The 14,548-nt window shown below is 38.6% G+C and overlaps 1 protein-coding gene across 1 annotated transcript; it reads right to left on the reverse strand.

Annotated features, from left to right (window-relative positions):
• Positions 1-817: 817 nt before the first annotated feature.
• SLFN11 (schlafen family member 11) lies at positions 818-7,646 on the reverse strand. Its single transcript, XM_060133800.1, has 4 exons — positions 6,584-7,646; positions 5,537-5,665; positions 2,363-3,086; positions 818-1,703 (listed from the first exon to the last, which is right to left on the reverse strand). Exons 1-4 carry the CDS (start codon positions 7,644-7,646, stop codon positions 920-922), a joined length of 2,700 nt encoding a protein of 899 aa, XP_059989783.1. The 3' UTR covers positions 818-919.
• Between the last annotated feature and the right edge of the window lie 6,902 nt (positions 7,647-14,548).

Genomic DNA, 14,548 nt, shown 5'->3' on the forward strand with positions numbered 1-14,548 from the left:
AGAATGTACTTGACTTAAAATTTAAGTTGATATGTTATAGAACAATACGTAGAGCTGAGTTGAGAAGTTGATCTGTAAAGGCTGTATCTTTCCTAGCTCTGTTTACTTAATGGCCTATGTGTATCTTTAGAACCAGATTTTGGTTTCTAATGCTATCTCTCACTGAAAGCCAGAGAAAACAGCTTTATTTTTGTTTTCTAATGGCCTACAATTTCTCAGTAAAGTGACAATTAATGCTTACTATCACAATTAAAGCTTGATCTGGGTTATTCTGAGGGCAAAAAAAAAATGGAGATTACAGTTTTAAAGGAGTAAATAATTTTATCAGTGCTCTCTGTTCTGTCAAAATTATTAAGGCCCACTTGGTCACAGTTTGAATTATCTTGGGAATCTCCCAAGTCCTGGATCAATATAGCAAAGAGAAATGTCAAGAATTCAGGAACCAAAAATTCTGCTTCTGGTATGGCTAAGGTAGTTTCTACCAGGCCACCCTTCTGCAGATAAATATAAACCCTGGACAAATTTTAAAAAACAAAAAATTGCACTGTGGAGGTCCAGACTTAGAAGAAAGAATGGCCACAGGACGAGTATATTGTTTTTATGGTTTTTAACCGCAGGGTGGGTCATAGTCTGTGCTGTGCAGGGTGGTTAAATCTCCTTCAGAAAACCACTATTATTCTGGGTGGAAGAACTGGGGACAGAGTTTGGGACAATAATAGCTGCTGAAAGGAGGTAGGGGAGGAATCCCTGAAAGGAGAGAGCCAGAGAGGGAAAGTTCCAAATTCTGTGTGTCAGCTCTGCCCAAATCTCTAGCTGACCTATGAACAGAAAAGAGAAGTTTCTCCCAATACCAAGCGGATTGTCACCTATGGACATTTACATAGTAATCGCTTAAACTTGTTTTGGTTTGGAATTCTTCCTAAACGTCACGGTGCCACAGAATATGTAGCTGTTGATTTGCTCTGGATGCCAGACAGACAAGAATGTTGTATAAGATAGCTGGCTCAACTGTCTTTGGATGGATCCCAAACACGATGTTCCTTTCCAGGCCAGAGAATCTTCGGACACTGTCCAACACAATATAATCACCTGACATGTTACTCGCATTGGTGAAGTGCACTACCTTTATCTTCCTCATTGCTCTCAAGAGCTCCGTCTTGTAACGCTCCACATCTCTTGCGGTGCTAACAAGCACAGCAATGTCCTTGGGAGAATAGCCCCTTTCAAAGAGAAGCTTGCAAGTGTCTGCCACATATGTCGCTATTTTATTCAGAGGCAAGTTTTCCTCAATATTTAAGGTTCCCTCAACAACCTGAGCCCATTCAGCTTCAAGAAGCATCTGCAGGGACCCAAGGGGGATGTTAGGTGGAGGATTTTTTCTGACCTCCTGCAATACACGTTGTAAGTATTCGGCTATTTGATATGCGTTGCGGACCACTCTGGTGAGCTCTTCCCTTGGAAACTGGGCTGAGAGAGCAGGGAGGCCGCTGCACTCCACGTGGTTGGTCTGAAAGTAGTCTAGAAAGATCCAGAGAATTCCTGGGCAATCCTTGTCTCTCTGAGTGATTGTTTTCGCTTTGCCATACCAGTCCCCATCTTCACTGCGGAAATTCTGAGCTTCATCGATGATGATGTGTTGAATCTTTTTAAAGTCATTTTTCATGAAGCTTTTCCGGGTCACTGCCTGGCAGATTTTTTTGTCACTGTAAAAATTAAAAAGACACATTCAGGTTTTCTCTGAGTCGATAAAGGAGGAAAATTACTCTATCATACTCCTATGAACACGATACTGTTGTCACAGATCATTTTACCATCTTACTCTCAAGGAACAAGGTGATTCACAGACTTCCCTGGTGGCGCAGTGGTTAAGAATCCACCTGCCAATACAGGGGACATGGGTTCGATCCCTGGTCCAGGAAGATCCCACATACCACAGAGCAACTAAGCCCGTGCGCCACAACTACTAAGCCGCGCGCTGCAACTACTGAAGCCTGGGCACCCTAGAGGCTGAGCGCCGCAACAAGAGAAGCCACAGCAAGGAGAAGCCCGAGCACCTCAACGAAGAGTAGCCCCCACTGGCCGCAACTAGAGAAAGCCTGTGTGCAGCAATGAAGACCCAGTGCAGCCAAAAATAAATTAATTGGAAAAAAATTGAAAATAATAATAATTTTAAAAAGGAACAAGGTGATTTGGAGGGAATTTAGACTGAACCTCATTTGCTGACAATAAGATCTAACTGCTTGGGACTTCCCTGGCCGCCCAGTGGTTAGGACTGGGTGCTTTCTCTGCCGTGGCCCTGGGTTCAATCCCCATAAGCCATGGGGCGCGGCCAAAAAAAAAAAAAGAAGATCCAACTGCTTACCTGATAAATTTCCTCAGAGGCTCGTTCTCACAAATGTAGAGAATTTCATTTGCCTCACAGTGAAACATATTCCTGATCTTCTCCATGATCTTCATGGCCATGATTGTCTTCCCTGAGCCAGGTAAGCCATGGATAAACAACTCTTTGTTCTTGCGGAGGTTTTTTGAGAAGATCTCATACTGCTTGGCTGTGAGCAGATTTAAAACCTCACAGCCAAGCTGGTCACTCAAGAAAGATCTGAAGCCAAGCAAGACAATCACAAGGGACTGCAACAAAGCTTCCATTTGCTGAGTGTTTGCAATGTAATAGGACCTGGGGTAATCAATCAGGGATGCTGCACCCTCTGAGGACTCCGCATTGCTCTCAGGACTCAGGTGGAGGACCTTGGTAATGACACACACATTTCCAGAGTAGCCCCCCAAGTTCACCAGCTTCTGCTTCAGAGTGAAGGCGGTGCTGGTGCAATAGGACTGCTCATCGGCATCCTGCTCCCTGAGAATGGTGTAGAGAATGGGGGGACTGTTCCATGCTATCAGCAGAGCGTCACAGATGACTGCTTGCTTCTCTTTCAAGTTCAGGTCCACAGCCCAGCTTCTAGAAAGGATTAAAATTCCCTGGGAGAATGGATATATTTGCATATTTATTAATTCCTCCAAACCTTCATTCTGTGAACACAGCTCCTTCCAGAGGGATTTGGGAGTACATTGCAGACGTCCTGGTAGCACTAGATATGGAAAGAATTATAAATTTAGTGGCAAAAATCACATTTATTTTAATGATTAATTGTAATTAATCAAAATTACTATACTTACACTTAATTATAATTAATTTTATTAATTATGATGTTACTTATTTTTGTATACATTCTTTTGCCAATATTATTATATTACAGTGAAGGAAAAGAAGCCTTGAAAAGTCTGACACACTTCATCTAAGCCTATGTGCTTATTACGTTTATGACCTTGGAAAATTCCTTAGCCTCTCTAAGACTCTGTTCCCTCATCTGTAAAACAAACAAAAATCCACATGTACAAAAATAGCACATCTCTTATGGTGAGGAATAAATGAAATAGCATAAAGGTATCTGCTCATTGTAGCTGCTTGAGAAATGTTAGTTCTCTTTCCCTTCCTACTCTTAAAGCACCTGAATCTCAAAGTGTCCCTTAACAGTCCCCATTGATGGAGGTAGGATCAGCCCTCCCAGGAAGAAGGTGCTCATTAAATATCTGTGGAGAAGATGGAGCTATGAAAACTTTACTAGGAGGGACCTCTGTGCAGCCCTCCACTGGGAGATCCTAAGATTAGTCTCTGAGATAACTCTCCTTAAGCATCACTCACTTACAGATCTATGTAATAATGCATCTATCACAAGAGTCTACAAGAGAAATATGTTAATATAAATGTTTCAGACATTACATGAAATTCCTAAAAATCTTATATGTTCTATTATAATGTTATAAGGCATAATTCTAGTTATTACTTTAAAATATATATCTCAGAAATAACTAAATTTCCTTGTCAATTGCATTATTATGAACTTTCATCAAATAATTAGCTGTGGTCATTTTTAAGTCTTTTGTCATTTACAGACAGTTCTGGGTGTACTCTGATGCTTTTGCAAAAATGTTACTATAAAAGGTTTTCATCTTCAAGGAATTCATAGATAAGACTCTGACAAGTACAGGTCTCTGGTAATTGACTATACTGCTGAACTGAATGAATAAGCATTTTCAGAACTCTAATGGAAAACTGATGAATTCATAAAAGTGCTAACAAAAGATCAAGTTAAAAAAATTAATTACATGGGACTGAGTGAACTGATGAGGATGATTATAATTTTTGTGACTTTGAATAAAAAAATGTTAAAAAAGTAATTTAAAAATCTTTAAAGAAAAGTATCTATGGGTTGGTTTTTTTTTTTTGTTTTTTTTTTTGCGGTACGCGAGCCTCTCACTGTTGTGGCCTTTCCCATTGCGGAGCACAGGCTCCGGACGCACAGGCTCAGCGGCCATGGCTCACGGGCCCAGCCGCTCCGCGGCATGTGGGATCCTCCCGGACCAGGGCACGAACCCATGTTCCCTGAATCGGCAGGCGGACTCTCAACCGCTGCGCCACCAGGGAAGCCCTATGGGTTCATATTTTATGGAATCTTTTAAAAATCAAAATGTATATTAATGTTTTTCAAAACCATTTCAGTATATTAGAAGACAATCATAAAATTTTTTCTGCATAAATGTATAGAAATGATGGATTATAGTAATAACTCTCTTAATGTTTATCCATCCTTTCGTTCTTGGAGTTCTGTCTTTGCGTCTTCATTCACAAGTAAGATTAGTCTGAATTTTTCTTTTTTATGCTATCTCTGTCAAGTATTGCAAATACTGTTACTCCCATTTTAAAAATAACCTGGGAATTTTCATTCTTTTTCTATGGCTCTGGAAAAGTTTAAATAGTGTTGGAAGTGTTTATTCCTCAAATGTTTGGTACAATTCCTGGAAAATTGATTTTTTTATACCATAATAATAGGTTATCACTCTATGAGGATAAAGCCCAGTATTTTGTTTTTAGATATAATTTATTCCATGATAATAAGCTCTACTAAAACAGAGTTTACTGAGTTTAGAGAGTAATTACCAATGTTTATGTTTACTCTTGGATCTAATACTGTTTATTGTGGACAGTTTTTAAAATATAAATTTGATATGCAAGCGAATGCAAAGACCTCAATTAGGTAAGGTGAAAAATAAAATCTTAAATTGAGCAGTCATTATTTATTAACTTAATGGTCCTCAATAGATATTTACACATATATAGGACGTTTATGCATCAGATTCTAGTGCCAGATAAGCCATTGATTTACTTCATAGAGTTGATCAAGTGGTTCTTCCTCTCCAGAAGTGTAGAAAGAGGACAACAATGGACTCATAGCTAAAGCATATCATGGTGGGAGCAAAGGATGAGAGCAGAGGACAGGCACTGTCCTTGGTTCTGAAACGTGATTTCGCGCTTTTACACGACTGTTTCTCCTAAACCCAAAACATGTTCATGGATGTTGTAATTGATCTTCATTTTATTTGTTTTGTGCTCCACCTTGATATAAAACATAACAGTTTATCTCCCCTTATCCTAACATAGAAACTGGCTGGTGTCAAGTAGGCAAACCATAGTTACTACCTGGAAATAAGAGTTGCTGGAGATCCTTCTTATGTTCCAGGCCTTTCTTGGAGTACACTGGTCTGCTAAGAGGAGGCCCGCTAGACAGACTCAGCTGAGATTCAAAGTCTTTGCACAACCATGTAAAATCTTAACAAAGAAGGGAAATTCATGTTATTCTGACATGTTAGTTCATCTCTTCACCACTGAAAAAGACCTTATGAGTGGGTGTATTATAGACTGTCTAGGTATGACTTGAGACATAATGGCAAGATAACACCCCATTCACCCTGTATGGACAAGTGCCTTCATTGCATATGAAAGTTGCCAAATCCATCATAAAAGAGATGTTATTCGGAAGTTTGAATGTGTTTCCCATTCAATATGTCTTCACCCTCTGTTTCTGGATATCGTTTTGTTTGAATTTCTTTTATGGTACATAGCACATTCTTTTAGTACACCTATCTATGCATATATTTGTGGTGTAAATATTCCCACCATGGACAATTTTAAGCTACCAATATGATGTCACTAAATGCAGAGTTGGGAAGACATGCACCGTAATACACCATTTTATAGTATTTCCATCATATAGATACAGTAGATGTAAATAACCTCACGCATATAGATAATCTTAAAATGTAGTAAATCATTAGGTTTTGTATTTATTAAATTTGTTTTAAATACAATTTATTGAACTGTAAGTTTATAAAACTTAATTTTTAGTAATGACTGTTTAACAACTGGCTCAAAACATTCCTGAAAAGTTAACAAATGGCTCTCGAGCCAGTAAGAGCCAGTTCCAATACACCACTGCAAGGCAATCATCCCCAGACAATTTTCTTTTCATCTGATGTAGGAAATTGCCTTTTATAAGATACTTTATTTGGGCTTCTCGTCACCCAACAAAATTTTCTCATGTATGGAAAGTAGGATACTTGAAGATTCAAAAAACACAGAATTTAGTGTGTGGGGGAAGTTCAAAGTCATAGGAAACAGAGGGAAACCTGTTTATATACAGGTTCCAAAGAGGTAGAAAGGACAGGGAGGGAGTTTTCTCCATCTTACCTGGATCTGTGTCCATCACCATGCTTACCCATTCCTGAGTTGTCAGTTTGCAAATATGCTTGTCCTTCACCATCCAGGAACAGGGAGTTTCTGAGAAAAGTGCACCACAGAATGGCTTCACTCCGATCACACAAGCATAGCCATATAGCTCTCCCCCAGCTAACACATCCAAGATTTTGACTGTGAAATCTATCTGGCGTTGAGACTGGCAAAAATGGACACAAGGTAATTTGTATATTGTCTTTTCTATTTTATTTTTCAAAGAATCACGGTCAACCTTTTCTTTAGCACATCCCAGAACTTTCTTACTCCTATCATCGACTCCAATACAAAGATAGCCTCCTTCAGTGTTTGCAAATGCAGAGATGTACACTGGAATTATGTTTTTCACATATTCTTGAATGCGTTTTGTAGAGAACTGCTTAAACTCTATGAATTCAGACTCGGGAAAAGGCACGATTTCACCATATTCAAGCTGGTCTTTTTGGAAAACTAGGTAAGTAGGATCCGAGTTATGGAGGTCTTGATTTATAACCTTGACAACTTTACCAAAAGGTTCTTTCCCCAAGACTTCTGCATTTATTTTCTTGGTTTTCAGGAAACTGAATGCCTCTCTTGAATCCATGAGATGCACAGAAGTGCCGGATCTACAGTATAACGAAGAATTCAGGCTGCAAATGCGGGGCTTAAAGGAACTGTCTTCAGGGAAAGTGTCACTGCTCCAAGACTTAACAAAAATGTAGTAACACTTCCCTTGTTGCTTAGTCTTGAAGAAATCCTGCAAATTTGAAGACAGAATAAGTGTTCTCAAAGACTCTTCTAAATCCTGTCCCATCTCCACAGGATGCTCATCGTTGTTTGTCATTTCCAGCTGAATCACTCCTCCTCCTGAGTTTAATAAAGCACATGCAGCTGTTATGACTTTTGCCTTCTCTTGTTCTCTCTGAATTTTCTGCAGCTTCTTTCTGTTTCTTTCACCAAGAGTTACTTTTCCTACATTGATGACCAAGTCTGGGTAAGATGATTCTACCACCAAAGATGAATTATGTTCCTCCATGTTCATTCTGCAATTGAAACCATTAAAATACATATCATGTTGATGAAGAAGTAGATTGCATAGTATACAAAAGTGCATTTATTAATTTATTAAAAAATATTTATTGAGTTCTTGCTAAGTGCTGGGGGCTGGAAATTAAGTGGTAAATAAAAAATAAGCATAGCCCTGACTCTCAGAGCTTACAGTCTGGACAGGAACATTGAATAGAGTAATTGCAGTAATGTGTGATACATACCCTGAAAGGAAGCACCAAACAGCAACAATCAACCTAATATGAACAGGGAAGCATTCCTGGAGGAAAGGGCATTTAAACTAAGATCTGAATTAGCCATGTGAAGGAATCTGAGGTTAGGAGGAGTTATTGCATTACAGTCAGAGTGAAAAGTATGTAGGAAGGCGTGAAATCATCAAAGGGATTAGTGTATTGGAATGGTAGAGAGAAGTTCAGTCTGGCCAGAACTTAAGAGTGACAGAGGACATACACTGTTGGTGGGAATGTGAATTGGTGCAGCCACTTTGGAGAACAGTATGGAGGTTCTTCAAAAAACTAAAAATAGAGTTGCCATGTGATCCTGCAATCCCACTCCTGGGCATATATCGGGAAAAAACTATAATTTGAAAATATACGTGCACCCCAATTTTCATTGCAGCACTATTTACAATAGCCGAGGTATGGAAACAACCTAAATGTCCATCGACAGTTGAATGGGTAAAGAAGATGTGGTACATATATTCAATGCAATACTACTCAGCCATAAAACAGAATGAAATAATGCCATTTGCAGCAACATGGGTGGACCTAGAGATTATCATACTAAGTGAAGGAAGTCAGACAGAGAAGGACAAATACCGTATGATATCACTTATATGTGGAATCTAAAATATGACACAAATGAACCTACCTACAAAACAGAAACCAACTCACAGACATAGAGAACAGAACTGTGGTTGCCGGGGAGGGGCGGGAAGGAATGGACTGGGAGTTTGGGATTAGTAGATGCAAACTATTACATACAGAATGGATAAACAACAAGGTCCTACTGTATAGCACAGGGAACTATATTCAATATCCTATGCTAAACTGTAATGGAAAAGAACATGAAAAAGAATATATATATGTATAACTGAATCACTTTGCTGTACAGTAGAAATTAACACAACATTGTAAATCAACTATACTTCAATAAATTTTTTTTTTTTTTTGATGTACGCGGGCCTCTCACTGTTGTGGCCTCTCCCGTTGCGGAGCACAGGCTCCGGACGCGCAGGCTCAGCGGCCATGGCTCACGGGCCCAGCCGCTCCGCGGCATGTGGGATCTTCCCGGACCGGGGCACGAACCCGCGTCCCCTGCATCGGCAGGCGGACTCCCAACCACCGCGCCACCAGGGAAGCCCCAATAAAATAAATTTTTTAAAAAAGTTTACACTGAGCTAAAAAAAAAAGAGTGACAGAGGATGTGAGATGGGAAGTGGTGAAAGAGGAGACCTGAAAGTTAGAAAAGGGCTGCTGCTTACAACAGTGGAAAGCCAAAGAAGGATTTTAAGGAAGGGAGTGACATGAACACATAGACATTTTATTATTTTATTTATTTATTTATTTGGCTGCATTGGATCTTTAGTTGTGGCATGCAGGACCTTTTGCTGTGGCATGGGCTCTTTGTTGTGGCACACGGGCTTCTCTCTAGTTGTGGCATGCAGGTTTTCTCTCTCTGGTCATGGCGTGCATGGTCCAGAGTGTGTGGTCTCTGTAGTTTTTGGCACGTGGGCTCTCTCACTGAGGCACGCGAGCTCAGTAACGGTGCGCGGGCTTAGTTGCCCAGCGGCATGTGGGATCTTAGTTCCCTGACCAGGGATCGAACCCACGTCACCTGCATTGGAAGGTGAATTCTCTACCACTGGACCACCAGGGAAGTCCCTAGACATTTTAAAAGACACATTAATGTAGAAGAACAGATCCATGGTTGCCAAGGGTTATGGGGAGGGAAGGGTGTGACTACAAAGGGATAACACAAAGGAATTTGTTGAGGTGATGAAACTGTTCTGTTTCCTGATTGTGGTTGTAATTATATGAATCTATTCATGTGTTAAAACTCATAGAGCTGCACACCCAAAAAGTTAATTTTTTTGCATGATAAATAATTAAGGGGGGGCACATTATTAATTACAGGTGGAGAACTAATTAGAGAGGAGCAAACCAGTAGGGAGGGTTTTGCAGTAATCCGGGTGAGAGATGATGGTAGCCTGGGCCACAGTTGGGGCCATGGGAATGAAGAGATGTGAGTATATCTGAGAGACATTTAGAAAATAAAATTAACATGGCTCTGTATTGAACAGATAGAGATCAGGAGAAAGGATTAAAATTTAGTAAGTGGGTTTTGGCTTGGGCAACTGGGTGGTTAGTGGTACCACTTATTGGCAAAAGATCAATGATTATTGAAGGTGGGTGATTGATAAGTGGAGATTCACTCTCCTATTCTCTCCTCTCTATTTTTGTGCATATTTGAAAAGTTTCCATAATAAGTTTTAAAATTGACTTCATCTATTAACTGGGTGGTGGACATATTGGTGTTCATTATATTGCTCTCTGTATTTTTCTGTAAGTTTGAAATTATTCATGACATAAAAAAGAAAACTTTTGCCTCCAAAAAATTTTTAAAGGCGAGTAGGGCATATGAATTTAGATTATTAGTAAGAAAGTGGTTGAACTTTTGGATTATGCATTCTTAGGTGGATAGGGTGGAAAACAAAGATGGCCCGGGCAGAAGGTGGATCTGAGAAATGGGGAAAAAGAAGGATCAGTGGATTCTAAGATTTTTGATGTCAAAAAAACACTTGTATTTGGGAGTGATTGAGCAAATCAGTAAAACTCAACAGTACCATAGTGAGGAGAGGGCTCTTAAAACTCTTAGGGATGTGTTGCAACCTACAGTCATTTTTCTCTCTTGCTTGATTATATACTGAAGCATGCCATCGAAACATTTCATTTATTAACTTTTTAGCACAGGAAACATTCAATGAGCACTCACTGTGGGCACACAAACTGCTGTGAGAGACACAAAGAATCTGACTGCTGGAGATGTATGGTTTAGGGTCCATCAGATTACCATGATATGGCTTAAACGATATGTGGAGAAAAACCCATAGCCCTAATCCCTATATTGGTAAGAGAGAAAAATTTAAACAGAGTGACTCTCATCAACATTGAAAGAACTTAGAAAAAGAACCAGATTGCAAAGGAACACAAAAGAAAAGGAATAATAGATGGAAGGGCAGACGGAAGTTGGAAAATTAAAAAGGAATTATTTGATTAATTAACAAGATGGAGAGTTTTGTTTTTGTTTGTTTTGCTTTTTGCTTATTTGGTTTTTGTTTTTTAGACAAGCCACTAGCATCTTTATTATTTATTTATTTATTTTAAATTTTATTGGAGTATAGTTGATTTACAATGTTGTGTTAGTTTCAGGTGTACAGCAAAGTGATTCAGTTATACATATACATATATTCACTCTTTTTCAGATTCTTTTCCCATATAGTTTATTACAGAATACTGAGCAGAGTTCCCTGTGCTATACAGTAGGTCCTGGTTGATTATCTATTTTATATATAGTAGTGTGTGTATGTTAATCCCAAGGTCCTAGCATTTTTATTATTTAAAAAGAACTCTGCACAAACAAAAGGGTTAGATAGGGGAAACTCTTCAGGACCTAGGGCTTGATAAACAGCTCTTAGAGGATACCCAAAGCACAATCTGTAAAAGAAAAACAATCATTAAATTGGACTTCGTCAAAAATTTAAAACTTTTGCCATGCGAAACCTCCTATTAAGGAAATGAAAAGACAAGCTACAGACTGGGAGAATATATTTGCAAATCACATACCTGACAAATATCCGAAATCTAGAATATATAAAGAACTCTAAAATTCAGCAAACTAGGAATAGAGGGAAACTTCCTCAACTTGATAAAGAACATTTATTTAAAAGATCTATAGCTAACATCACACTTAATGGTGAGAAACTAGATACTTTCCCACTAAGATCAGGAACAAGGCAAGCATATCCCCTCTCACCACTCTTATTCAACATAGTACTGGAAGTCCTAGTTAATGCATTAAGACAAGAAAAGGAAATAAGAGGTTTACAGATTGGGAAGGGAAAAGTACAGCTGTCTGCATTCACAGATGACATGATTATCTCTGTAGACAATTCCAAAGAATCAACAAAAAAAACCCCCACAAAAAACCAAAAAAAAAAACCCTTGGAACTAATTAGCAATTATAGCAAGGTTGCAGAATACATGATTAGTATACGAAAGTCAATTGCTTTTTTTTTTTTTAACATCTTTATTGGAGTATAATTGCTTTACAATGGTATGTTAGTTTCAACTTCACAACAAAATGAATCAGTTATATATATACATATATTCCCATATCTCTTCCCGCTTGCGTCTCCCTCCCTCCCACCCTCCCTATCCCACCCCTCCAGGCGGTCACAAAGCACCGAGCTGATCTCCCTGTGCTATGCGGCTGCTTCCCACTAGCTAACTACCTTACTTTTGGTAGTGTATATATGTCCATGCCTCTTTATCGCTTTGTCACCGTTTACCCTTCCCCCTCCCCATAGCCTCAAGTCCATTCTCTAGTAAGTCTGTGTCTTTATTCCTGTTTCACCCCTAGGTTTTTCATGACATTTTTTTTTAAATTCCATATATATGTGTTAGCATACTGTATTTGTCTCTCTCTTTCTGACTTACTTCACTATGTATGACAGACTCTAGGTCTATCCACCTCATTACAAATAGCTCAATTTCGTTTCTTTTTATGGCTGAGTAATATTCCATTGTATATATGTGCCACATCTTCTTTATCCATTCATCCGATGATGGACACTTAGGTTGTTTCCATCTCTGGGCTATTGTAAATAGAGCTGCAATGAACATTTTGGTACATGACTCTTTTTGAATTATGGTTTTCTCAGGGTATATGCCCAGTAGTGGGATTGCTGGGTCATATGGTAGTTCTATTTGTAGCTTTTTAAGGAACCTCCATACTGTTCTCCACAGTGGCTGTATCAATTTACATTCCCACCAACAGTGTAAGAGGGTTCCCTTTTCTCCACACCCTCTCCAGCATTTATTGTTTCTAGATTTTTTGATGATGGCCATTCTGACTGGTGTGAGATGATATCTCATTGTAGTTTTGATTTGCATTTCTCTAATGATTAGTGATGTTGAGCATTCTTTCATGTGTTTGTTGGCACTCTGTATATCTTCTTTGGAGAAATGTCTATTTAGGTCTTCTGCCCATTTTTGGATTGGGTTGTTTGTTTTTTTGTTATTGAGCTGCATGAGCTGCTTATAAATTTTGGAGATTAATCCTTTGTCCGTTGCTTCATTTGCAAATATTTTCTCCCATTCTGAGGGTTGTCTTTTGGTCTTCTTTATGGTTTCCTTTGCTGTGCAAAAGCTTTTAAGTTTCATTAGGTCCCATTTGTTTACTTTTGTTTTTATTTCCATTTCTCTAGGAGGTGGGTCAAAAAGGACCTTGCTGTGATTTATGTCATAGAGTGTTCTGTCTATGTTTTCCTCTAAGAGTTTGATAGTTTCTGGCCTTACATTTAGGTCTTTAATCCATTTTGAGCTTATTTTTGTGTATGGTGTTAGGGAGTGATCTAATCTCATACTTTTACATGTAGCTGTCCAGTTTTCCCAGCACCACTTATTGAATAGGCTGTCCTTTCTCCACTGTACATTTCTGCCTCCTTTGTCAAAGATAAGGTGACCATATGTGCGTGGGTTTATCTCTGGGCTTTCTATCCTGTTCCATTGATCTATCTTTCTGTTTTTGTGCCAGTACCATACCGTCTTGATAACTGTAGCTTTGTAGTATAGTCTGAAGTCTGGGAGCCTGATTCCTCCAGTTCCTTCTTTCGTTCTCAAGATTGCTTTGGCTATTCGGGGTCTTTTGTGTTTCCATACAAATTGTGAAATTTTTTGTTCTAGTTCTGTGAAAAATGCCAGTGGTAGTTTGATAGGGATTGCATTGAATCTATAGATTGCTTTGGGTAGTAGAGTCATTTTCACAATGTTGATTCTTCCAATCCAAGAACATCGTATATCTCTCCATCTATTTGTATCATCTTTAATTTCTTTCATCAGTGTCTTTTTTATATACCAGCAATGAACAACTGGAATTTGAAATTTAAAACATAATGTCACTTACTTTAGAACAACAACAAAAAAAAGAAATGACATACTTACGTATAAATCTAATAAGACATATACAAGTTCTAAGGAGGAAAATGACAAAACTCTGTTGAAGGAAATCAAAGGAGAGCTAAAGAAATGAAGAGATAGTCCCATGTGCATGGATAAGAAGATTCAATATTGTCAAGAAATCAGTGCTTCCCAATTTGATCTATAGACTCAGTGCAATTCAAATCAAAATCCCAGCAATTATTTTGTGAATATCAACAAACTGATTCTAAGGTTTACATGGAAAGGCAAAAGACCCAGAATAGCCAACACAATATTGAAAGAACAAAGTCAGAAGACTGACCAAACCAACTTCAAGACTAACTATAACGTTGTAGTGATAAAGACAGTGTGATGTTGATGAAATAGATCAGTGGAACAGATAAGACAGCCCAGAAATAGCCTCATACAAATATATTCAACTGATCTTTGACAAAGGGGAAAAGGCAATTCAATGGATAAAGGAGAGTCCTGTCAACAAATGGTGCAGAAAACAATGGACATCTACATGCAGAACTATGAGTCTAGATACAGACCTATACCTTTCACAAAAATTAACTCAAATGGATAATAGACCCAAATGTAAAATGCAAACCCATAAAACTTCTAGAAGATGACATAGGAGGCAATCTAGGTGACCTTAGGTTTGGTAGTTAGT

The sequence above is a fragment of the Lagenorhynchus albirostris genome, chromosome 20, assembly GCF_949774975.1.
Source record: "Lagenorhynchus albirostris chromosome 20, mLagAlb1.1, whole genome shotgun sequence".
NCBI lineage: Eukaryota > Metazoa > Chordata > Mammalia > Artiodactyla > Delphinidae > Lagenorhynchus > Lagenorhynchus albirostris.